Source organism: Gopherus evgoodei, chromosome 12, assembly GCF_007399415.2.
Source record: "Gopherus evgoodei ecotype Sinaloan lineage chromosome 12, rGopEvg1_v1.p, whole genome shotgun sequence".
NCBI lineage: Eukaryota > Metazoa > Chordata > Testudines > Testudinidae > Gopherus > Gopherus evgoodei.
The window spans coordinates 19,402,260-19,427,511 of record NC_044333.1 but is presented as its reverse complement, the minus strand read 5'-3'; the positions used below and the strand labels follow the sequence as shown (position 1 = coordinate 19,427,511).

General features: G+C 42.7%; 2 protein-coding genes across 6 annotated transcripts in view; both read right to left on the bottom strand.

The window, feature by feature from the left end:
* Positions 1–16,564, bottom strand: part of NETO2 (neuropilin and tolloid like 2) — a 45,236-nt gene extending 28,672 nt beyond the window's left edge. For 2 of the 5 annotated variants that reach the window (XM_030581699.1, XM_030581700.1), the window contains exon 1: positions 16,442–16,563. In XM_030581699.1, coding sequence (XP_030437559.1) covers positions 16,442–16,475 — 34 coding nt within the window. In that variant the 5' untranslated portion in view covers positions 16,476–16,563. Of the gene's footprint in view, positions 1–16,441 lie in introns of all 5 variants that reach the window. The other 3 variants (XM_030581697.1, XM_030581698.1, XM_030581701.1) reach the window with 2 other exon arrangements.
* A 5,680-nt stretch (positions 16,565–22,244) lies between these two features.
* The window catches only part of ITFG1 (integrin alpha FG-GAP repeat containing 1), a 187,414-nt gene continuing 184,406 nt past the window's right edge, over positions 22,245–25,252 (bottom strand). Inside the window, exon 18 of the mRNA XM_030581828.1 lies at positions 22,245–23,604. Within this exon, the coding sequence (XP_030437688.1) occupies positions 23,545–23,604 (60 nt within the window). The 3' untranslated portion in view covers positions 22,245–23,544. The remainder of the gene's footprint in view (positions 23,605–25,252) is intronic.

Below are 25,252 nucleotides of genomic sequence, written 5' to 3'. Positions count from 1 at the left end.
CACTGTGCTGCTTGGCCTTCCTGCCTCTCTGTTCTGGTCTGTTCTCAGTTCGTGTGTTTTCTCAAATCCTCCCCTTCCACACCCCAGCTATTCACAATGCCCCATGGCTATGGGCGAGTTTCTGGGCAGACTCTAAGGGCATGTCTACATTGTAAAGAAAAACCTGTAGCACCAACTCTCAGAGCCCAGAACAATTGACTTGGGCTTTGTTGTTTTTAGCCCCACAGCCATGTACATGTTCCCACTCAGGCTGGCACCTGCGCTCAGACACCCCGACCCTCAGTGAATTTCAGAGCCCAGGCTTCAGCCCAAATAGGAATGTCTACATTGTATTTTTAGCCCTGCAGCTCATGAGCCCAAGTCAATTGACCCTGGCTCCAAGATTCAGTGCCCCAGTTTTTCTTCGACATGTACACATAGCCTAATAGGTCTTTTTTCAGGTGTGGCCCCCTACCTGTCTTAAATTATCTTACATTAAGTGCTCATTTGCTCATTCACAGTTTGAACAGGGTTTTACCCAGCTCATAACAGTAGTTTAGGCTTCTCCATGTGGCTTTGCCAATGTCTCTCATTACGAAGCTAGAGAGCCACCTTTAGGAGCGAAAGGGTAGCTTAGTTTCTATGTTCATTCAAACCTCACTTCTTACTGAGACTTCCAATACGGGTATCAGTTGTGGTGGCAGAACTGACAAGTCCTTTAGGAATTGGACAAAGCCTGTCAAATCATACATCCTGATTGCGTTACAGAATTGTACTTTTACAAGGAATTATTGTAACTTGCAGCAGTGCCTGAGATACACATAAACCTGTTTAATATGCCCACATACATTTCTCTCTCTAGTCACTGCAGTACTCCTGCATTGCTGGTACTAATAGCACAGGTCCTTGAACAGGTCTTTATGGGAGCAGCAATCACCTCTGGAGAAGTGTTCTACCAACTTCTTTTTGAAAATGGGAACAGTATATGTTTTAATGTACAAGAGACACTTAACTCCTTGTGTCACCGCTGTGCGCGCTCACCAGGAGTGCTTGTGTCAATGAACAGTGCAGTGCATGGATACGTATCTAAGCATGCAATTCAGCACCATTCACCACACTATCTTTTGGTAAGTTTTGGCAATGCCTGGTGGGGCAGAAACGAGTCACGTGGGTGACTGGGAGCAAGGGGTCAGTTTCCTAGCATGCAACTTTCACCATCCCAAAATGTCATCTATATCCCATGATTTTTTCCCCTTTTTTAAAAATCCCAAACACCTGGGACACCATTCTTGCTGTCCGCCATCTATGATGGAAGTGTAGATCCTGCACAGCTCTGCATTAATGTCACAAGCACTGCAAGCGCAAGATTCATGATCCTGTAGTATTTGCAGAGCTGCAAGAACAACAGAATTTGGGGGGGGGGCATACAATTTCATGGAAGACAGATGGCTGAGGAACATAGGGAGAACCAATTCAAAGTTGTTGGTGTTTCCAGAGCAACAGCAGGTAGTAGAGTGCTGCTTCTGGGCCCAAGAAACAAGCACTGACTGGTGGGATTGCATCATAATGCAGACTTTGGACAATGAGCAGTGGTTGCAGAAATTTCTGATGTGTAAAGCCACACTTCTGAATGCATGTGCCAAGCTCACTCCAGCTCTCCTGCGCAAGGACACCAGAATGAGAGCGGTACTGACAGTGGAGAAGCAACTGAAAATCCCACTGTTGAAACTCGCAACACCAGACTGGTGCCAGTCAGTGGGAAATCGTTTTGGAGTTGGAAAATCCACATGGGGGTCAGTGTCATGCAAGTGTGCAGGGTCAGAATTTGTCTCCTGATACATAGGATTGAGATTCTCAGCAACGTGCAGGACATTGTGGATGGCTTTGCAGCAGTGGAGTTCCTGAATTGCAATAGGGCAATAGATGGCACTCATATCCTTATTTTGGCACCACACCATCTTGCCACAGAGTACCATCAACAGGAAGGGCTACTTTTCTATGGTAATGGAAGTGTTGGTGGATCACCAGGGATGCTTCACCAGCATCAATATTGGTCGGTATGGGATGGTGCATGATGCTCACATGTTTAAGAGCACAGGACTGTTCAGAAAGCTACCAAGCAGGGACTCGCTTTCCCAACCAGTGGATTACCATTGGCAATGTTGAAATGTTAATAGCAAACCTGCGAGAGGCAGCCTACCCCTTCGTGCCCTGGCTCACGAAGCAGTACACTAGCCACCCTGAGAGCACCAAGTACAGATTTAACTACTGGCTCAGCAAGTGCAGAATGACAGTTGAATGCGCTTTCAGAGGACTGAAGAAATGCTTGCGTTGTTTACAACTGAATCTCAGTGAAAAAAATCCCAATGGTTCTAGCTGCCTGCCGTGTCTTGCATAATATCTGTGAAGCAAAGGGGAAAAGTGCCACCTGGGTGGAGGTAGACTGGGTGGCTGCTGAGTTTGAGCAGCCAGATACAAGGGCTACTAGCAGAGCTATATTTGGTTGGGGGAGGCTTTGAAAGAGCCCTTTAACTGTGAGTTACAATAATTCATTGTGGTGTATTGTGCTCTACCTGTCCCTGCGGTTTGATGACTTGTTAGGAATTGTGTGATTCGTGGTGCGTATCTATGAATATAGCAGTATCAAGGAACCTATTAATTTTTATGGTGTACATTTATGATGGTATTTGTTACTGATCGTACGAGTTGTGTCACACTCTACAATGATTAGTCAGAGGGTGCTTTCAGTACTGCTAGGCGTTCTGCAGCATATGTTGGGAATGAATAAAGATTAAATTATTTTCCAAACAATAGAATTTTATTGAGTAACAAAAACACTGCAAAAATATTCTGTGCAAGTTAAAAGAAAATACATTAAAAAACTTAGATGTATGGAACAGAGCTAAAGAAGGTGAAGGAACATTCATGTCCATTTTAGATACGCACACACAGATCTGAGAGAGCCATGGTTGTGGTATGTGAAGTCAGTATAGTCACAACAAAAAGTCAAAGTTAAGATTTAGAACTTCATTCCTGTGTTCCCTAAAGCTTTAAATAAGACATGCTTCTTGACAATTCTATGACTGTAGGGCAACGGTACTGAATATTGGCACCATTTTCCACAGGCAATAGAGATTTTAGCTTATATCTTACTCGAGGGTGACAAAGGCACAAAGCACAGCTGCTACTGGCTTCCAGAAGGCACTTGGGTCCATACTTTGTTTACTGCAATGCTGTCCGCCAAACTTATCACCAAATGGTATGGGAAAGCATGCCACTGCAGAGAGAGAATATGGTAGCCATCCTTAGAAGCCTACAGGAGAGGATTGCAGAGTACCTCCATGAAAGTTTCATCGAGATATCTCAGGAGGATTCAAGAGACATCCCTGTGTACATAAACAGCTCTGCATAGCTCTCCCCTCTAACTGTACAGGGGATTGAGAAGCAGATAAAAACCTCTTTCTCTTTGTTGTGCTGCTACCTCTTCTAGTATGAGTAAATTAATGAAAAGGCAATAGCTGTGTCCAGCATCATTGTAACGGGAAATACATTTACATACTTACCTGCATCAGGCTGACCCATAGCTCAACTGCTGGGACTGACTGGACTTCGGTGGATTCTCAAACAGCTCCTGGCTTGCAGCATACTTGGATCCCCGTTTCACACCCCCCACTGTTCACAGTGCTCTGTTCACAGCAGAGGCTTGTGACTCAGGCTCCTCAGCGGTATCCACATGCTGAACGTGGCATGTAGATCTTTGTAAAAAGTGGCAAATTCGCAGCGTGGCACCATACCTACTTGGTGTCCCTGGCCTTCTGATATGCCTGCCACAGTTCCTTCACTTCCATGCGTTACATCCTTCCCTTGTATCCCCTATGCAATTTGCTCGCAGATGTCCACATTTCTGTGGCTGGCCCGTAGCTATGCTGGCACAGCCTCTTTTCCCCACAGGCCCAGGAGATCTAATATTACTCCAGACCAGAGCACGTCTGGGGCATGTAGCTGGCATGGTCAGCCAGGCAGTTCTGCACAACAGTGGAGGGCTTCTAAGATGTGCTTTCCAAGCTTGGCAATCCAGAAAAGGCATTTCAAAAATTCGCAGGGTTTTAAAAGGGGAAGTGGAGGGCTTCCAGTATCCGTGACCACTTGGCAGTAGAGTTCACAATTGTGACCAGAGCAGTCAGAGTCAAGCACTGACAGACAGCTGCCGGAGGACTGTTAGGGTCAACGTAGAGTCTACTCTTGTACTGAGGTTGATGCAACACATCAACCATGGCTCAATGCCACCTGAAGAGGTGGTGTTACTGTGTTGCTGTAATGGGGCACTTACATCAGTGGGAGACAAATTTAAGCACAGACACGCACAGCTAGGTCAACACAAAGCAGCTTACGTCCAACTACCTTTGCAGCACAGAGCTGGCCTCAGTCCTAACCCTGTGTAGTAGCTCAGCCAGCCAAGGCATAATCTCACCATTGCAGAACAGTGAATTGCATTTACTCTGAAGTCTGTCATCTTTCATGAGGCTCTCCCCACCACCTTCCTATCAGCATACCAGCAGCTCAGTGGCTCCCACTGAATCAGCCTTTTCCCCCTTTGCGATACCGCCCATATTGGCAGCCATGTAGAAAATGCTCAAATAAGCTTTGAGCTCTTAGACATGTAATCTGTCCCCAAGCCTGATTATAGGTTCTGACTTTATTCAGGGTTACATGCATCTCTACTCTTCATCTCCTTTCACTTCCCATAATAACTTACATATACAGGTATCTGCCTTTCCTCACAGACAACAGTTTTCTCCCCTGTTGGGCTAGATCATTACTGTGTAGCCTTGTGTGTCCCAATTGATTTATGAATCTTTCAAATGAGGGTAACATTCCTAGAGGCATCTCTGCCTCCCCTGGATTAGTTCAGACAATAGGACAGACTTGTCCATAGTCTTCAAATCCCCATGTGTACAGTTATACCATATTTTCATTAATACTAATCTACAACAAATATAATTTCCCAACAGACTGTATCTCATCTGTTATAGATGGTAACAGCCCTTGATCAAAACTCATCTGCCTTGGACTTGGAAGAGGCATTATAGGGAAGAAAGTCTAGAACCCATTACTGGTCCCCAGAGCCAAGTTTTTCCAGTAGTTAATTATTTAAAAAATATTAAACTCTCACACAAAAAGAGCTATATTTTTGACATCTTAGTTTTCAGAGTCTAAGTTGTCGATTTAATGATGATATTTACTATCTCTTGTACAGGACAAACTCCATTCTATTTTTTGATAGTATCTTTTTAAATTGTGAAACTCAAGGACATGTAAATGCTCTACAGAGAGACTAATGATAATGCAGATGTTTGTTCCAGACATATATCTGAACTCTCATCTGTTACAATTTTTCTCCACAAAGCAGCTTGACAGTTGCTATAAAATTATCTTGATTTTGATATGTTCTCTCCTATATCATCTTTAGGGACAGGAATGCTAAACTGAACTTGGCCTGTATCTCTGTATTGTGTAGTTCCACAATTTCTTGTTAATAATGTATCCATGTTGTACTACTGAATTTATGGTCTTCTCTAAAAGATGCAGCATGTCTGTGCTTCTGCTGGGTAAGGATTCAGCAATCTCAGAGAAATCAATTTACTTCCGTTTTTATAGCTTTGTACTGCTTCCTACAATGCAAAAATTGGACAGTTTTTTTCAAACTGAATGAATCACAATCAGAAAAATATAGACTTTTCATAATGTAATTCAGTATTTCAGACAGCCAGTTTCCCTCTTTTTAGGTACAGATATCTACTATGGCTGTCACTTTTATTATATGCCTTTCCCCCAGCCTTTAAAAAAGAATCAGTGGGTGTCTATGTTTATTTCAGTGGTACTTGCTCAGTGCCTCACTTGCATTCTGAATGAAGACAAAACCAGGCTCTGTATTTCAGTACCCCTATCTAGTGATTTCCCTTCTTTAAAGGGTGCTGTTACAGAAACAAACCTCCTGGAGGATTTAAAAAATCTGATTGGTTTTCACTAGAGCTCATGCCGATTCTATAAATAGATGACAGCTCTGTGTGCATGTGTGTGTAAGAGAACAGGGCACACATCCTGCAGAACAGCATGAATAAGTAGCAGATAAGTAGGCAATTACAGCAGAAAAGTGGGTTAGCCCAGCAGTTTTCAAACTTTTTGAGCCAAGCCCTCTCTGAGTTACAATTTTTGGTTGTGTCCCGTGCCCCTCCCTGAAACCATTCCATTCATTCCTTATCCCTCCCTCTCTCTTCCTTTCTTTTCTTTCCTTTCCTCCTCTTTACCCCTATTCCTTTCATCTCTTGCTATCGGACTCTCAGTCCCTGCAGACATTTACAAGGCATCCTTTCGCTGTTCCTCCTACCTCTGGTAATAAATATAAGGGAGAGAAAGCCTCAGAGATGGGACCATATCAGCAGCTGTGAAGACCCAGTTCTCAACTGGGGATCCGCAAGCTGGTTTCAGGGAGTCTGTGAAGCAGGGTCAGTGTTAGACTGGCCGGGGCCCATGGCAGAAGCCACTAGCGCGTGCCCACCCCCCCAACCTGTAGGACAGAAGCCCCAAGTCCCCCCCCCCCTCACTGTGCCCTGGAGTTTTTAAATAGCATGTTGGAGAGGCTTCAAAAAACAAAAAACAAACAAACATTGAGAACCTGTTTTATGGTAGGGCTACCACAGAAGTGGAGAAGCTATGAAGAGTAGCTGTCTGGCTAGAAGTGGGCTGAGTCAATGAGTGCACAAGATTTGAAAGAACAAAATCATCCAGGACCTATTTCAACCCTCCATGGTTTGCAATGTCACCTCCAGGAAGCCATATTTTGTGTACAGTTGTGTTTTTCTGATAACATAGAAAGCATATGTTCCAAAGCCTCACCACCTTCTGACAGTCTTGTCAGACCTCAAATGCTAATCAAGACTGTGCCAATCAGTACATGGATTGGGGGGGGGGGTGGAGGGGGTTCCACTAGAGACAATCCAAGATGCTGCTGGAAGGGGCATTGGTGAGGTAGGCAGTGCTGAACTAGTCTCCCAGTATGGCATATAGGGCTCAGACAGAGCCACCATTTGGAGAAGATCTAAAGAGGTCCTGACTACTTGCATTAAAGGTCCCATGACATCTTCCAAAAACAAAGGAGTTAAATGCCAATTTATCAAAGATAATGGGATTAAGTCATTACGCTGTATCTGACTAAAGTGCCCTGCATTTATAATACGACATAGTATTATTCTTTGTGTCCTTTTTTAACCTATTATGTAGCATTGCTGTGCACCAGAAAGAGCTGCATTTCAGTGGGAGTGCAAAATGCATTTGTTATAGTATATAATTCCAAGCTGATGCGCACTGTGCAAGGGAGTAACTGTCTACCAATACTGGGTGTATGAGGCTAGTGCATATGATTAGTCTTGCACCACACCAATTCAAGACCACATCGTACAGATCAAGGATTTAAAAAAAAAAAAAAAGAGGGTGAAGGCTCGTTGTGGGAGACCTATTAGAAGAAATGGAGGGATGGGAAGTAGCCGCTTTAGGGCATGCTCCCCTGATTACTGACTAAAGGTTTGTAGGGTTAAGATCAGGAAAGTTAATGCTACTTTGAAACAGCATCAGTTCTGTTCCATGATGTGTAATACCCAAACGAGGCTACTAGGGAACCAATGGCAGTATCGCTGCTGAGACAGCCATACTTCCAGTGGGGAAGAGAGGACTTCAATGACACTTCCATTGTGCATGGATCTGGCATTTGCTGCAAATCTCAGTTCCCTGGTTGTGAAAGGCCATACTGCCCGCTCATTCTACAGCGGGAGTCACACCATTACCAAAGTAACAGATTGCACACACACACACAAAAAAGTTTGAGCTTTTGTTCTGTTTTCCTAGCATCACTACTTATTCTTTTTTCTCTCTGCCCTGACTTTGCATAGAATAATTTAGCCACCATAGCTTTGGGATTCTTCAGCAGAGAAGGCATTCTGATATACATTTTTATTCAATATTACTACTCAATTTTTTTTTAAAAGAGGCCTGTGTTGTATTATCAAAATACTCATCTGAAACAGTTTAACAAATGCTTTGTTGGGGGGTGAGGGGGAAATGGTTTCTTTGTTGAATCATTTTAGAGAATATATAAGATGAAAAATAAAATACTCATTTCTTTATTGAAGTACAGAGAGTTCAAGTCACATTTTTATTTTTACTATACAAAGAGGCCAGATGCTTGCAATCTATTTTAGAGCAAAACTGAGTTACTTACACGAAAAAACTGAGTACCCAAGTACTGTGCTTAAAGAGATACGAGTGAATTGGGCACTTGATTTGACATATGCCTGTACCTATCTGTCGAGAAACATCCTCCTGATTCTACTGGCACAGTTCCGCACTCCCATCTGCTGCATGGCATATCTCACCTCTCCTCTTTCTGTGTGCTCTGGGGATCTGCACATACAGAGCTAGCAAAAAGCAGAGATGAGAATCTGCCATGTGGCTCCAAGAACAGAATCTTACATCAATGATGTCAATAGGGGAGCTGCACATGCAGAGAAATCTGAATATCAATCTTGAGAGCAGCCATGCAGACCTGAGAAACAGCATGGAAAAATTCTATTTTTAAAAGAAACACTTGGTCACTTAAAGAACATTATACATATGTAATGGTAGTCAGGATCCTAGGGAGAAGAGTGATGCAGACACTGCCTACTTAAGGGTTCACTGTTTTATCTCCATGCTAGACCTTCTGTGCCAGGAAGTACCAGATATTCATATAGCCCAGACATAATAACTGGTGACACACAGGTCATAGATGTTAGAGAGAGCCTTGCCAGGAGATGTGCTACTCTCTGACAGATACAGGAAAAAAAAAATAATAAAAAAAATAGCACATGCTTGATCCTAATGGAAACCACTTCTCCCCCTTTGGGAGCAATTTCTTTTGCATATACATAAATCTAGCTAATTTGTTCTGTGAAACTAACATTAATCCTAGCATGTTGTAACTGCTAAGAGGGCTACCATAGCGCACACATCCATTGATTTGTCTATCTACGTCTAACATTAATTTTAGCTATTAATGTAGTGGGGACGTTTTCTGTATTCTCTCGCTCCTTCTCATAGTAGCTTCTAGAAGCCCTAACCACCATCCATCCCATGGTGCTATGCACTACACGGATACCTAGTAAAACAGTCCTTACCCTGGAGAGCATAAGTCTAAATAGACAGGAGTCCAGGGGAAGGCAAACAGACACACTGTGGAGTTTGATGAACAGATATCCTAAAAAAGGGGGTCATCTCTTTTCCTTTCAGAAAGTTGGTCTGCACACAAATGGCATGCCTCAGGCTGTGTCTAGCGCATGAAATGAATAAGTGGTAACATCTGGGTCAGTAAGAATTCCCACTCCATTGCTGTCTATTACTGGCATTCAGCAATACTTATTAATGCATCAAAGGAATGTTGAACCACCACTGTTTAATCAGGCTCTCAAGTCTACTAGTTATCAGTTCTACCACCTCATGATTACATTGATTCTTGTGGTTTACATAATGCAGTTTCCCTGATTTCTTGTGGTCTCACAGAGTATTGCAAGCTGTTGAATGAGTAAGCATCAAGAGCTGGTGGCTAGAGTTTACCCCACGAGTAAGTAGCTCTAGTGGTTTATATTGATTCTCTTTGGTGCACAACTCTACGTGGCAGAGGAATGACAGAATATGGTAGTAATTGAGCAGGTGTGAACCAGGGGAAGGTGAGTCTTTGCTGGTTTGTCAGTCACCTCTGCCTAGAGCAGGGGTGGGCAAAGTATGGCCCGCAGGCTGGATCCGGCCCATCGAACATTTCTGTCTGGCCCACCAAGCTCTTCAGCTGCCCCCTTGCGATCTCCAGGCCGCTAAAAGTCCCACGGCGCAGCAGGGTGCTCACGCAGGCTGCCTGCCTGGCGTGGCTCCACGCCGCTCCTAGAAGTGGCTGGCTGCTGCTGGCATGTCTCTGTGTGCCCCTGGTGGTGGAGGCTGTGCACACTGCCCCCACCCCCAGGACCCTCCTCACAGCTCCCATTGGCCGGAAACTGGCCAATGGAAGCTGCAGGGGCGGTGCTTGCAGGGGCTGGAAGTGCAGAGAGACCCACTGCCCCTCTCCCCTGCCCCCAAGGGCATGCAGAGACATGCCAGCAGCAGCTGCTTCCGGGAGTGGCATGGGGCCACAGCATGCAGGCAGCCTGCTTGAGCCCTGTTGTATTGCCGGCCAGGAACCGCCTGTGATAAGAGCCTCCAGGCCAGAGCCTGAACCTCGCACCCCTTTCTGCACCCCAATCCCCTGCCTGGAGCCCCCTCCTGCACCAAACTCCCTTCCAGATGCCGCATCCCTCCATTAATATAGCAGCAATGTGACCCATGACGACTTACCAAAATTGATGGAGTGCCCCCCCCGTGAAAGCTATTGCCCATCCCAGCCTAGAGCATGCTAATCAAGTTGTCAACAAAATTTTTTTTAAATGTTATTTTGCACTACAAAAGCTGTATATCAAAAGTGAGCTTCATCAGCTTGGAAAAAATAAGGTGTGCCAGTGAGATGTTTGAATGCACCCAGAGTTTTGTACACTCATGCTGCAGTTACATGTCACTCCAGCTGTTTCCAGGACAATTCCTCTGAAGACTGCTATAGAGGCAAGTGGGAGCTCACTGAAAGCAAGTTAACTAGTTTCAGGTAGTAATACAGTTCTCCCAACCTCCTTTACTCAAAACCAGTGGCAGATCAAGCTGTGCCTGAACGGATAGGCTAATCCACATTTCTAATGGCCACCTTCAGTTTTCCTGAAGAGGGCCAGCAAAATTTCTTACCCCCTCCTCCCCCAAAAATTCACAAGCAACTGTAGGGTGCCTTGTTATTTCAGTCAATCCAGGTCCTGTTTATATCTACAAGTATATCCTCCACTGGAAGGAGAAAAACATTCAGCTTCCAAAATGTGCTTTCCTTTGAGAATGCATTTTTGTTCATTGTTTCTTCAAGCTGCCTGTGGCAGTGGGCTGCTGGGAAGGCTGCATGTACATAATGTGCTGGCAAGGGGTCCCCAGAAAATTACTTGTTAAAAGTCTGTCATCAAATTAAAGGGATGTTGGGGTGGTTTCCTTGCTGTTGACAGAGTTTACCTGCTCTGGCTACTGCTAGAAAGGACTTATTCCTGGGATTCCTAAAAATACTTCTGAAGAGCATGTGTTTGATTTACAGTATAAAGCAGGAATAGAGCAGATTAAACCAAATGACAGGTATTTAACAACTAACAGTGACTTGGAGGAAGACATCTGTCTGTTCCCTCCTATTTATATCCTCAGACTTCTTTACTATCAATTTAGTCAGTATATTTTTCAGGAGGGGAAATACCCCCAACACACTTCCAGCTAAGTCCACATGAATACATTTGTTTGGCAAGTGCTGTTGCCCCACACCTTGTTTGAGAACTCGAGTGTGTCTAAATGGAAAAACAAATTATTTTTCCCTGTCCCTAACTCCTGCTCTCCATGAGCAGACACTGGTCCTGGTTCCTGGGTTTTATCATAGACAAAGGAGGGAATTTTTGTGATGGGCACCTATTAAAACATTGGTAAACCCTCTCTGCCACATATCAGAGCAGGGACACTTAATACAGGGTCTGTCCTGTAAGAACCAGGAAATGGAGTGGAGCATATAACTTGTCAAATAAATACAGAAAAACCTTCCCAAAAAATATAGTTGCTTTTTTGTTTAAATTTTCATTTAATTTTATTTATTTACCAGTTCCAATTAGTCTTCAGATCTTAGGATATGAATAGTTGCTGGTAATACATTGAGACAGGCCACTTACATGATATTCTATCCAATTCTGCAGATGCTTAGAGAAGAGCAAATTGGTGGGAAGTTACACTCCTCCATGCAGAGCAGCAGGAAGCTTATCTATAAGACTCCTATCCCCATAGTATGTAGGGCACCATACATAAAAAGAAGCATATTTTGTCCTAAGATGACACATGCAATTCAGGGTATTGTTATTTCCTTAAATTAGATTATTCTGTAAATAAGATTTTGCAATTTCAGGAACAATTATACAGTTTTCAGTAGTAACTACTCCCTGAAAAGGACTATCTTCCACTGCACTGAGCCATGCAATTGAGATAGGTGAATATCAGACAGATGGAATGAGAAGCTGCATTTTTAAATCCTTCTGTAAAGTCTCTCTCCATAAAATAAACTGGGGAAAAGAGAAATAGAAAATCATGGCTTTTTCATTAGTTAAATGATAAATTTGATTACATATTTCCAAATCTCCCTTAGCATCAATACTAGATCATTCTCTGTTCTCACTACAACTGTGGGGGCATGGATCAGTGTTCATATCGCACTCCCAGTCAGTTCCCACCTGGGTCAGGTTGGAAGCTAATAATCCCAACAGTGGACCAAATTCAGTTATGAATCCTGGTCACGTGCCACCTGAGGCACGTTGTGCGTATGCTAAGAAGACTACAAGTGTGGAACCGAGAAATGTTCTCAACAGTTTTGCTATAAGATTTTTTAAAAGTGCCTGTGCAGTCTTAGGGAAATCAGTAAATCAAACAAACCTTTGATTAAGTTACACTACTTTGAGAGCGAGCAGTACTCTTCATATGCTTTTAAGCTTGTAAATTCATTAATAGCAAGAGTGGAAAATGATTACCACCAAGCACATAAAGGTACAAAAAAAGCTGCTTTTGTGGCCCAATCCTGTAATTCATTCACATGTGAAACCTCCTGCTGAACTCAAAGGGAGTTGCTTGGTCCTCAGCATTTTTAAGCGTTGCTGCTGAGATCATATGTAGTTCCCATTTTTTAAGTTAAAAATAAAGTTTTTGTAGCTGCTTAACTGCCCTCATTCTGAAATTTCCTTCATTTAACTTCATTGAGCCCTCGTAGTTCTTACTTTGGTTTATAACTGGACAAATAACAGCCTCTCTATTTTTAAAATATTTTCTCTACTTAACTTCAGCGTTATTGGCTCATTGTAGCACCTTTTGAATCTGAAAACAGCAAGGTGGGATTACCAGCCTTAAAGTGGAATAAAGCATTAATCTCTGGTTATGAATAATTAGGTACTAAAATTATGCCATAATCCAAATGATGGGTTGGGGAGAATGGCAACCTTATTTCAAAGTCCATACTCCTGCAACCTGCCAGAGATGGAAGTTAAATACTGTGCATCTCTGGAAAACTGGGAATGCTGACTTTCAAGGGGCACAGATGTTTACTTCTAGTTCTGCTGTTTGAGAAATACCAGACCAGAAAAATCCACTGATCCCTCTGGCTAGCACTGTTTTTTCCACACTATCCAGGATTTAAATTTAGCAAGTATAATTTTATGTCAGCATTTATGTTTTGGGGGGGGGGGTTTATTTGAGGGTTTTGTCTGCAGGGAGTGTGTGTATGTGTGGTGGGGAGAGATGCATGGGCTGGACAAGGGAACAAAACCACCCTTTATCTGCTACATTTCAAGGAAAATAAGATGATGTACTAAAACTAAAGATAGATATATTTAGTTACAGCTTCTAGAAGATGAAGGAATCATGACCTTAATTATAAAAAGGCCTATGTCTCCCTCCTGAGAAATTCAAAAAGAGCTGTAATATGCTATTTTAGTGTTTCCTGCACTTGACCAGCTATGTTCCACGTACCGCATGTCAATCAAAATGGCTAGAGCAGCGCATTTGAAGATCTCATTGAGATATGGAGAGGGGAAAGCATGTCACTTTCTCAGGCTAGTGAACTATATAGGTTCTCAGATAAAAATCCCACTTGGAATTGGAGTCTAGTTGCTCACACAGAAGTAATGTGCATCACTAAGAAAACAGGTCAGCATTGGCTGGGCTCCACTTCAGCAAAGCCTGCAGTGGTCAAACCTTAATACTGTCCTACTCCATTTCTTTCAATAAATATTGGCTATCACTTGGTGGAGCAAGATGGGAGCAAATTAAAACCAGCTACCCCAATATACACAAGAATAATCTTCAAATCTTCTACTCAGTATTGTGCGTTAAAATCAGATTTGGGAGTTGATTTAACTCACAGTCTGCATTACTGATAGTGAAGGAAGTCCATCTTTGCTCTGAGCAATTAGAAGAAGATAAAAACTACAAACTGAATGATGGCCCTGATTCTCCCCTCACATTTGCAACCCAAAATACGTTTGATGGCTGAGAGCAAAACGCTTATGCATTTCACAATGCCAAGAACAAAAGAGAAAAATGTTCTGAAATGTTAGAGAGAATGATTTGCCACAGCAATACACTAAGATCTGATGGAAGATACTAGTAATTAATATATGTTCAAAGCAGGACTCTCCCTCAGTTTCAACAGGAAGTTCTCTTGAAACAAACAAAAAAGATGGCAGGATAGCCCAGTACTCTCACCAATTCAAGTAAATATCTTGCAAGCTTCTAAAATCCCTTACAACATGCAACTTAAAATTAAAGATTAATTTGAAAAGTGCTCATAATAGTTTTAATTTTAAAAGTGAACTATGCGCCTGTTTATAGGAATCTCATTTTTAGATATAATAATCTGGCTATAGAAAGCTTTCTTCTGGATAGGACAGAAGATAGCACATGATGTCAAGTAATCAGAGACTATTTCTAGAGTCAGGGGTGAATGGTGTATTTAGAATTAAGAGCTCACTAACATTTCAACTCTTCATACAGTTTATATATTTTAACTGAGCATATTCAAGTCACAGACACCAAATAAAAACTCCCAAAAAAACCTGAAAAAGGTCTTAAGAAAATCTATCAACACTACAGAGTCTCCAGTAGATTGTGTTAAGAAGATCGCAGATACACAGACATTTCTTCGGAGACAGTTTACACCCACACATACAGAGTAAGCGCACCTACTGTACACATACAGGATTAATTGCACTTGGGGAGCATAATTCAATAAGTGCTTATGCCAACTGTATTTTATGAACATAGCTGTCTTTCAGAGAGAATTAAAAAAAAGTCAAAGATTTTAGATTGAACACACCTTACCCGCCTTTGCTGTCTAGCAATAGCAGAAGAATGTTAATGTAATCATTAAAGAAAATACATTACATTAAAGGACAAAACATGATATTTGCAATAAATATTTACCTAGATGTAGAGGGAAGCAAGTGAGAAATAATTTAAATTTAATTTGCCAAAGCAACTCTGTAGTGTAAGAAAATGGACTGCATGTGATATGGACTCATTTTGGGTTTAAAATAGACTTCTTTGCAACTTTCATATCATAGATCATCACTACACAAGAGATACTGCAGGTGGAAAGCAGTATCTGCCTTTCTGTTTTATCCTGTTTCAAGCAAGCAAACATTCCTAAACAGTATTTCCTAACAGAATGTTCTATCATTTAAACAAAGAATCAAAGGCTCCCTGATGGTTTAAATCAGCTACTGCTACAAAAGATACAGAATACTGCAAATTATCTCAGAGACAAAGTTAACTGTCAGGTCTGGCTTCATATAAAATAAACCTTCCTCCCCACTGTTGAGGTATAGAAGTCATGCTACCACAGACAATGAGATGCTCAGATAAGGAGCCTCATCCTAAACCTTTACCTCTGAACATGGAGAAGTAAAACTGAAGAGAAAGCCAAAACAAAGGTGGATCAGGAGGCAAACAGGACTGGGTAGTTTGTGACACTCTATTGATTGTGTGTTATTTTGCTAGAACCAGATCTTGCTCTGCCTAAGAATAATAAATACTTGACCAGAGCCATGCAGTGTGTTGGAGTGTTAGCAGAGCAGCAAGAGTAGTTTAGTGGGAAAAGGAGGAATATGGAGTTCTTGATTTTCCTCAGAGCCATACTGTGCATTTCAGTAGTCACTGTTACCATAACCCTCCCTCTGGTCACCCCTACACCCACCAGAACACAGGCAGCCAGCAGGCATCTGGCAGGGCTTCTGGATGTGTCCAGAGATGGTCCCTTGCCTCCCACTGCCCATCCTGTTCTCATATAGCCACATATTCAGACGTGGTCACTCCTTTGGAGCATCCACAAGGGCCGATTTTCAGAGCTGCCAAGCACCCTTAACTGCCCCCCGTTTCAGCCGGAACTGCAGGCACTCAGCACCCTGAAAAGTCAAGCTCTGGTGCTTCCCTCTGGCCCCAGGCCAGGCACCCACCAGCAGCAACAGCCACTGGGCTGGGGGCGCCCTGAGCGCTCAGCTCTCCGCCCACCTGGGCTCAAGACGAAGCCTCCCCAGCTAGTTCCCCCACTCGGCGAGCAGAAGCTGGACGGGGGAAAACCAAACGCCCGGGCGCCAGCCGGCAGACCCGACCCGACCCTCCTCCCGAAGGGGCGAGGAGCGCTGGAGCGTGCACAGCCCCGGGGCCCGGGCAGAAGGCGCGGCAGCCCCGGGAGTTGGCGCAGGTGCCGCCGCCCGTCCTCACGCGCTTCCCTTCGCGGGGCTCTCACCTTCCAGCACCGAGCAGAGTTTGTCCAGGGCCATCTTCTCTCCCGCGCGGCGCGGCGCTGCGGCTCCCGGCCCGGGACCCAGCGCCGGGGGCAGCGAGTCAGAGGCGAGGCATAGCCACAGCCACGTCCGCGCAGAGCCGGGGGCGCCCGAGCGCCGCCCCCCGCGCCCGCTGCCGTCCGGCGGGGGAGCTGCTCGTGCGGCTGGGCGGGTTCAGGTCTCCTGCCGGGCCATGGCCGGTGCCCCGGGCTCAGGGGTGCCGCCCCGCCCGGAGCGAGCTCAGCCAAACCCCTCCGCGCCTGGAGCCTTCGCTGCTGCTGCTGCTGCTGCTGCTGCTGCCGCCGCGCTCAGTCCCATCTAGCGGGGGGTGTGCCGCGCCCGTCCCACAGGGTGCCGGCCGGGACGCGCCACTCCCCCGGGGCCGGCCGGCCGGCCGCCTGGCAGCCCACCCGCAGCAGCTCGGCGGCTCCGAGCTGGCTGACGCCGCTGCCGTTCACTGAAGCTCATTTAAGATGGGGGGGGGGGAGGGAGTTTGCCGGAATAAGCCGCTTGTACGCATGTGCCCACCCCCCCCCCGCAGCCTGGCCAGCGGGGCCGCTCCCTTCGGAGCCCGCCCGGGCAGGGGGCGCCCCACACAGGGCAAGGGGGGAGACTCCGTGTGGGCCCGTCCCGGGCTCAGGGATTTCCCTGAGGGAGCCCGGCGGCGGCCGTGCCCGAAACACACGGGAAGGGGAGACTGTGCTGTGCCGCGGGTCAGGGGCAGGAGCCCGGGGTGAGGCGGGAGCCCGCTGGCTGGGTCCCCGCGAAGCCAAGTGCGGTGTCCGTTCAGGGTGGAGCAGGAGCCGCTCCCCGAAGCCGGGTGGCTGCAGAAAAGCCGCGTCAGCTGTGAGGGGAGGCAGCGTGGGGCGGGCTCGGCTGCTCGCCCCGCTCCATTGTGCTGCCTGCAGCGTCGGGGCCGAGAAGAGCCCAGCGCACGCTGCTGCCGGGGGGTGGGGGACAGCAGCAATGGAGCTTTTACTTTACACGGAGTTGCTAAAAAGGCGCACATAGCAGGCTGCCTGGCCCTGGCTCCGGCTCCGCGCTCTCGGGTGATCCATCCCAGCGGGCTCGGGAAGGGAAAGGGGGAGGAATCTCCTCAGACGACAGGGGATGCAGTGCCTAGGAAAGCAGGGAAAGGAAGGGAAGTGATTATGGCTCTCAGCTGAGCGCCTCGTAGAACCAAATCCTGGCCAGCAAACCCACGAGCTGACCTGTGTCCAGAAACTCCGCTTTGTTTAGTGATCGCAATGGACGCGTTTGTCTATTTCAGGCTTGGAGTGCGGAGCACTTTTAAACAAGTGGAGACATGAAAGGGCACGTAGCGTTTCTACTCCAGCCACACACACACAGCCTGGAGGATGGGCACAGCTGTGAAGGGTTAGATTAGTAACAGGCTGTAAGGACTCTTCATGCGCGCGCAAGTGCTTTCTCAAGTGAGCAGCTAGGCGGCACATGTAAATACATTTAGTCTTTTTTTTTTCTTGTTCAAATGTCACAAGTGAAATGAATTGGGATTTCTCCGCCTAGTTCATAGTGGACGTTTGTCTTCGTTCCAAAAATACCCCACTGTTTGGTGTGCTTGATAACCATTTGGTCAGGACCCCCAAGCAATGGAATAACAGGACTCTATCAGGTCACAGATATGTGGAGAACCTTGCCTCAGAAGAGTTGCTAGTTACGGCAGGTTTTCTTTTGTTTTTATGAACATAACATACCCTCCCGTTCCACCAGCATGACTGTTAGAGTCTCACCTCGGAGGTTTCCCGCTATTGCTACTTGTCCCTAAAAATTTGCTACTGTATTTTGTGCCATATCAGACTAAAGGTGGTATGTCTATCATGTTTAAGATTAGCATCTGGTGACGTTTGGCCAAAAAAAAAAATAGCATTATAAATTCCTACAGACTGTTTATTTGCATCTTTTTTTCCAGTAACAGCCATGTAGTAGTGTATAGTGTTGCAATTCTAAACTTCAAAGCAGTCAGTAGTTCCCTATCATTGATCCCTTCCTGCATTTCACCTGTCAGTGTTCCAGTACTTTATGCAGCAATTTGGAACTGACTTCAGAGCTAATAAATCTAGCAAACTGCTTGTAAATTAATGGACACTTACAATTATTGTATTTTACATATATTTTGTACATATTCACTAGAGACACAAACATAATAGATTTAAATCTTACAATGTTTTTTTCCTGATGTTTCAGTTGATTTAATATTTTATTAGAAGGTCAGCAGCCCGTTATAAGAGATGAGGGCCTTCCTTTAGCTTATCAGATAAATGTTTCAATATGTTTTAGTCAACCTGGTACTGTCAGTTATAGCTAGTTAAACAGGAAGGGCTGGAACAGTAAATGAGTGGTAGAAGAGTCAGGAATAATACAGAAATGCTTACAAAGTGGTGGGCAGTGCAGTAGGTGGCACTCTTCCTTCCCTCTGATCAGTATTGCTCCTGTGTCCAGCACAAAGATGAGGGTCACTATATTACTGGAGGGGCCATCTGATGAAACTTAAAACTATAACCCTGACTGTTTCTGGTCATTAAAGATTCCATAGCAATGTTACGTGAATAGGGTTGTTAAATTTGGTGCACTGACCAAATTTCAAATCACATACTGATACTTTGCTTACTCAACATTTCCTTGCAATTTCAAAGCAATACATTAATTGCAGTACAGGATAAACAGTGGTACCAATAGGATGGGTTGGGGGAGGAATGCTCCCCCTGCAAATTTTTCACACTTGCTCAAAGTTCTATAGGTGGCAGAGCCAAAGGAGCCATAGTTAGCCCAACCAATTTAAAGCAGTGGCAAAAAATATCTGAACTGGCACCACTGGTCAAAATTGATGTGCAGTTTTTTCTATTCATTAGTTAATAGCTGTTGCATTTCAGCAGTGGGTGAATTGTTTCCTACATATCCATCTTATGCTCATATTTTATAGTAGTAGCATGAGACTAAGTTCTACCATGCAAAGTCACTGTAAAACTGGCCCCTTATTCAGCAGATGTGCTCTCTGCATGTCTGCTGACTTTAGTGACAAAAAGTATTTACCATGTTAATGTTGCAGAATTCACACAGCTACAAGAGAATATAGATTCTATTCCTGTTTGTGTATTAATATTTTTATGCAATTTACAACCACAGGTCTAAAATCCAACTATCCCATTGAACAGGTTTAAGTGAGCCAGAATTTTCTGGGATTGCACTGATGTAACTTCAGCAATGGTTTGCACTAGGGTGACCAGATGTCCCAATTTTGGAGGCTTTTTCTTATATAGGGACCTATTGGCCCCCACAGTCTGTCCCAATTTTTTACACTTGCAATCTGGTCACCCTAGGTTGCACAGATATAACTGAAAGCAAAATTTGGCTTGCAGCATCTTTATTACTGGTGATGATGCACAAGAGGTAAAGAAACACTCTTGATTCTTAATCTCAGTTTGAGTTTGCACTTAGGAAAACATCTATTTATTTGTCAGCTGTCCTGGCAATAGCTAGTGATGAGAAAAAACACAACAAAAATCCCAGGCTTTAAGTAGCCAAACCTAGTATTTGAAACAATGTCAGAGGCATGCTGAGAAGCAGACTGGTGCCTGTTTATGTTATACATCACCAATATCCTATAGCTAGTGAACAATTTTTGACCAAATTTGAAGTGCTTAGGATATTCTGTTTTTTATGCAAGGCAAATACAAAAATAGGTCTTAAGCAGAGAGTTGGAGAGGAGTTGGGAACTTGTTTAGTGATACAGAACTATTTTGTTATCTGATCTTATCTGACAGACTATAAGTGGCTTGTTTGAAAGTTCTTAGTGAGATACAGCCCCCAAATATGAGATGTTGGAAAACATAAGGGCCCCGATCTGCTATCATAATGTAAACATATTTAATGTCATGTTGAAAAAGTTATTCAGTGCAGAGTTAGGAACCTCACAATTTAACCAACTTCTTAAGTGTCTCAGAGGACTCCGGCAATCCTTAAAAAGTTTGCCAGGCAACTGGCTGAGCTGCAATGCCCCCACATGCAACTCTGTCACATAAAGCTTTACAGGATCATTGCTCCTTGCCTGCATGCACATAGCCAGAACTGTGCCTGAGAACAAAAACATTGAGACTTCAGGACAGGTTGATCTCATTAGCGACCAAGAATCCCTTTCTATTTTACATTGGTTGAGCCGAGTCCATCCTTCTTTATGGTTAAATGTCGTCCACAGAAAGATACATACTTTTCCTGGTCTGAAGGCAATCATTCCCCTCTCCTCAGTTGATTTCATATGTCACTGATTACACATGTGCCTTAGGCACAGAATGAGCCCAGCTCATGAAATTTGGGCAATAGCGTAGAAACAAAGGTTAGTGTATGGCATCATGTATACTTGGCATCATACTTTTTTAATAATGGTTTAGAGAGATCTACAGGTATTTATAAATCCATGTATAAAACTAATAATTGTGGCTAATATTTTTAAAGTGATACATGAAAATTGTATTAGTCCAACATCTTCTCTAAATTTGAGAAAATGAGAAAAGCATGATGTGGAGAAGAAAAGAGGACGGCAGTGGTATAGTCAGTGAACCATATAGTGGCTTTTCCCAATTTAAGATGTCTTGCAGCTGTAGATCTCCTTACACCATTATAAAAGAAGTCTTTATCCAAAAATACCACCACCTAAAGGGAAAATGGGGCAGCAGGCACAATTAGTTGTTGGAGAGAAATTAACTGTGCAGTTGCATTCTGGGAGATGAGAACAATGAAGACTGATATTTATTTCAGCAACCATTTGTCAGCTGGCTAGTTGACTGTTTCTGCATTGGTGAGATTTTACATTGAAGAAGCCTCCAACTAGGATTGTTTACCATGGTTTTGTACCGTGGATGTGTTCTGAAAGTTTATAAACTTTCGAACAAGTTAGAACAAGTTCTCACCACTCAATTACTGTGAAGAGCACTTGGAAATACATAGTCTAATTACAGTTGCAACTTTGATCTTATTGTTAGTGATGGCAATCTTGCTGAAAATTTTTGTTTTTGACACCTGCAGTATGGAAAGCCTAAGTAAGGTAATAAACATCTTATTGTAACTTAATGTTTAACAATAAAGCAGTATTTAATGCTTATGATATGTAATACTTACAATGTATTGTTCATTAAAATTATAGGGAAGCTGTGTGTTGCAACTAGGATCTGTTGTATAATAAAGCTTTTATTAGAAAAGCTTCTAGTCTGTTTATAAATAAAATTTTAAAAACATAATCTGAGTATAAACTGATGCAATGTTGGATTATTGAATGTGCAAAATATCCTGAAACAAAATTTAAGAGAGGCATAAAACTGAGTCATTCAACTCATTGAGATGTTCACTAAGAAACTGACCAGTACATGTGGGAGATGTCCAATTACTTTATATTTACACATACACAAGTAGCTAGTACTAGTGAAAGCTTCACAGATTGGTAGAAGTGTATCATGGATGGTTCTTCTCCTCTTATATTAGAGCTCATTTTTAAGTCTCACGACAGTGACAGAGTTAAATTATTCTAACTATGATTTACGGTGGACATAATCAGTTTAACTTACCAGCCCTGTTTTCCTCTTCTGGTCCTCTACTAACAGCTCAATGTTGACAGGTGACTATAGTATCAGAGATTAATGAGTGACAACAGGTTATGAGGCAGTGATCTCTCGCACAGTGACACAGACCAACAAGGCTATAATATAAAGATAGCACCAACAATAATATTTGTTTGCACTTAAGCAACAAACATGCTTGATTTAATAAACATTTATTATGATTTAATAAACATTAAGAGATTTAAATACACAGTGAATCATGTAAATGCAAATCATTTTAAGAACAAAGGAAAACTGTTATTACATAAAACAAAAGCATGATGGTTCTCAGGGACTATGTATTACCATTGCTGCAGTGTAATCTGAATGATGGAAAGCTATTGACCATTTTGAATATACAGAACTGAGCTTCTCTTCAGACATGATCATCACTCTCTTCCTAAAGAATGTGGGGTCAGTAGCATAACGTGCTCTCATGTAAGAAGTTTATATCAAGGACTTTATATGAACCATAGAATACCTCAGCCCTTAATCATGAATGGCATTTGAGATGGAAACAGGCAGGCCAAACGTAGGACTCAACCCCAGTCTCCCTTACAGGTTTTTCTTTAAGCTTCTCCCCAAGAAAATCAAATTCCATTCATAATTTTGCTGGCCATTTGTTTTCATAGTTAAATTTAAGTATAGTCACATTGATATGCATCAATACTCAAGCAAAATTCTTCTGATCCCATCCATTCTTGGAAGGCATACTTTTTACATAGTTTGGATTATAATGATTAATTTCAGTATAAACTTAGATTTTATTTATTTTTTTTTAAATTTGAATGGTTCATGCCTAGAACTAATATACGTCAACAGTACAGATGTCCAATGATTGGTTATTTGGCTATTAGCTTTGTAGATTTATTTTAGTCATTCAGTAAATAAATTCTCATCTAACTATTGCATGTAAGGACTAAAAAGAAAAAAAAGATCTAGACACTTTAGATTAGACACCCCGAGAGCACAGTTATAGTAATTGATGTAAAATGTCTCATCTGATAATCTGCATTAGGTTCATTTACAGAAATATAATTTATATTGCAGAAATATATAAATGACAAGACCAATTCAACTGGCACTAAAGGATTCTTCTCACTGAAATACTAACTTTATTTACATGTGACTTCTTTCCCATCAAATGTTGTACTAGAAGAAGTGGCAGTATGTAAACATTAGAACATATGCAGTATGATCCCTTACTAAGAAAAATAAATTGACAGCGTTGTTAAATAAAGGCCAATAACTGCCAGTATATACAAACTGTTCACTGAAAGCTCATATTGAGACATTCAGGTCTGATTTTAGTGCTTTTCAAATAAATAACAAAGAATGCAACATTTACAAACAACACACTAACAATACCCCACCTCCCCCGATCTCCTTTACAAATTGGAATTTCGTATTTTGATTAAGCAAATGAATAGCAGCTTCTTCATAGATCTTACGGCATGTTACATAGCATCAAAATGGAACCGATGGGCTTCTTGTCGTTTCTCTCTGTCATCTGCTTTCTGAAAAATAAACCATAACACTTTACAGAATACAAGAGACAGTATAGCACATATCTTGCATTCTAATAGAAAATTAGTTATCAAATGCCACAGAATGGCTGTTTTTTCAACTCAGTCACTCCACAGAAGACAAAAAGCTAAGTGCCTCAACAATTACACCTCTCCCTCAATATAATGCTGTCCCTGGGAGACAAAAAGTCTCACCGCTTTATAGGTGAAACCGCATTATATTGAACATGATCTGATCCGCTGCAGTGTGCAGCCTGCCCCCCCGCCCACCCCGGAGCACTGCTTTACTGCGTTATGTCTGAATTTGTGTTATATCCAGTGCCGTTAGATCAGGGTAGAGGTGTAACATTTAAGAGGTGTCAGTTTATAATAGAAATAATCTGCTCAAAATTGGCTGCTGCCCTTAATGACAAGATGTTTTAGTATTAATCACCTAATGTTTTGGGTTATTTTAATTAATTTTTTTTCAAGGATTATTGCTTAAGTAGTTAAATGAAAAATGCTTCTTACTACGCTTTTATGTCATCTGCATTGTAAAAGAATATAAATATGATGAATGGCGAATTGGCTCTGAAGCAGCCATACATGGTCCCAGCTCTGTTGTAATTTAAGAACTAGGTTTTCTTAAAATTACTGTTAACAGAACCAAAATTGAAAAATTTGGCAAAAGGGACAGTAAGATTGCAGCAATTCAACCAATACTAGCAGTAAGAACTGCAGATGAAAAATTGGGGCTCCACTTTGTGGACACATACATGTGTATAAACAGAGAACAACTGGGAAGATATATACATTTCTTTCCTTATTTGGATGCTATGCATGCAGAACTGTCAAAACAGCAGTGTTACTGACGTGTGTGTTTGGATAAATAAGGAGAGTATTCAGCTTGTACCTGTATCTGTATGGTCTCTAGTTACAAGTAGTAATTTTCCATCTATTTTATTTCCTCTCTCCAGTGCAGAATATCTTGCCTATGCACTTCTGTCCAGAGTATACTAATGTTGGATGAACTTTATTGGGAACTGAGATTAGCCTTATGTGAGAAATAAACTGTTTGTCTGCAGCTACAGAGTCCTAACAGCATTTCTAACATATATATGAGCAAGCAATGAATCGCTCTGTCAATTTATCTGACTTGCACAATTCTTGCTTGCTCTCTACTTGTGGCTAACACTTTTCTTTTTTTTTTAAAGAGTGAGTAAAATATTGTTATTGTTTGTCACCATCATGACATAGGCATGTGCCTGAGCTGGTAACCTTTCACAACAATTTTACTAGGTATCTATGTGATAATTACCACATTTCTATAATGAAAGCTAGGTTGTGTATTTAGCATGATACCACCTGCTTTGGTTCCATTCCAAAGATTTCCTTGTTAGAGACCACACAAGTTTACAATGGGGCACCCTGTTGGGTTGTGTTCTACTGGATTTTGCTGTTTTAGTCTTCTGTGATGGACTTACAGTTCTCAGTGTAGTTAAAGCCCCCCACTTTAAAAACAATTTCCATTCAGTTGTGTTCTCGCTTTCAGGCATTCTGAAAGTGTTAAAGACGATTTCTGAATTAACAATAATAATACTAATAGTTAACTTTTAAAGTGCTGTCCATGTAAACTGATTAACCATCACATTATTTCTAT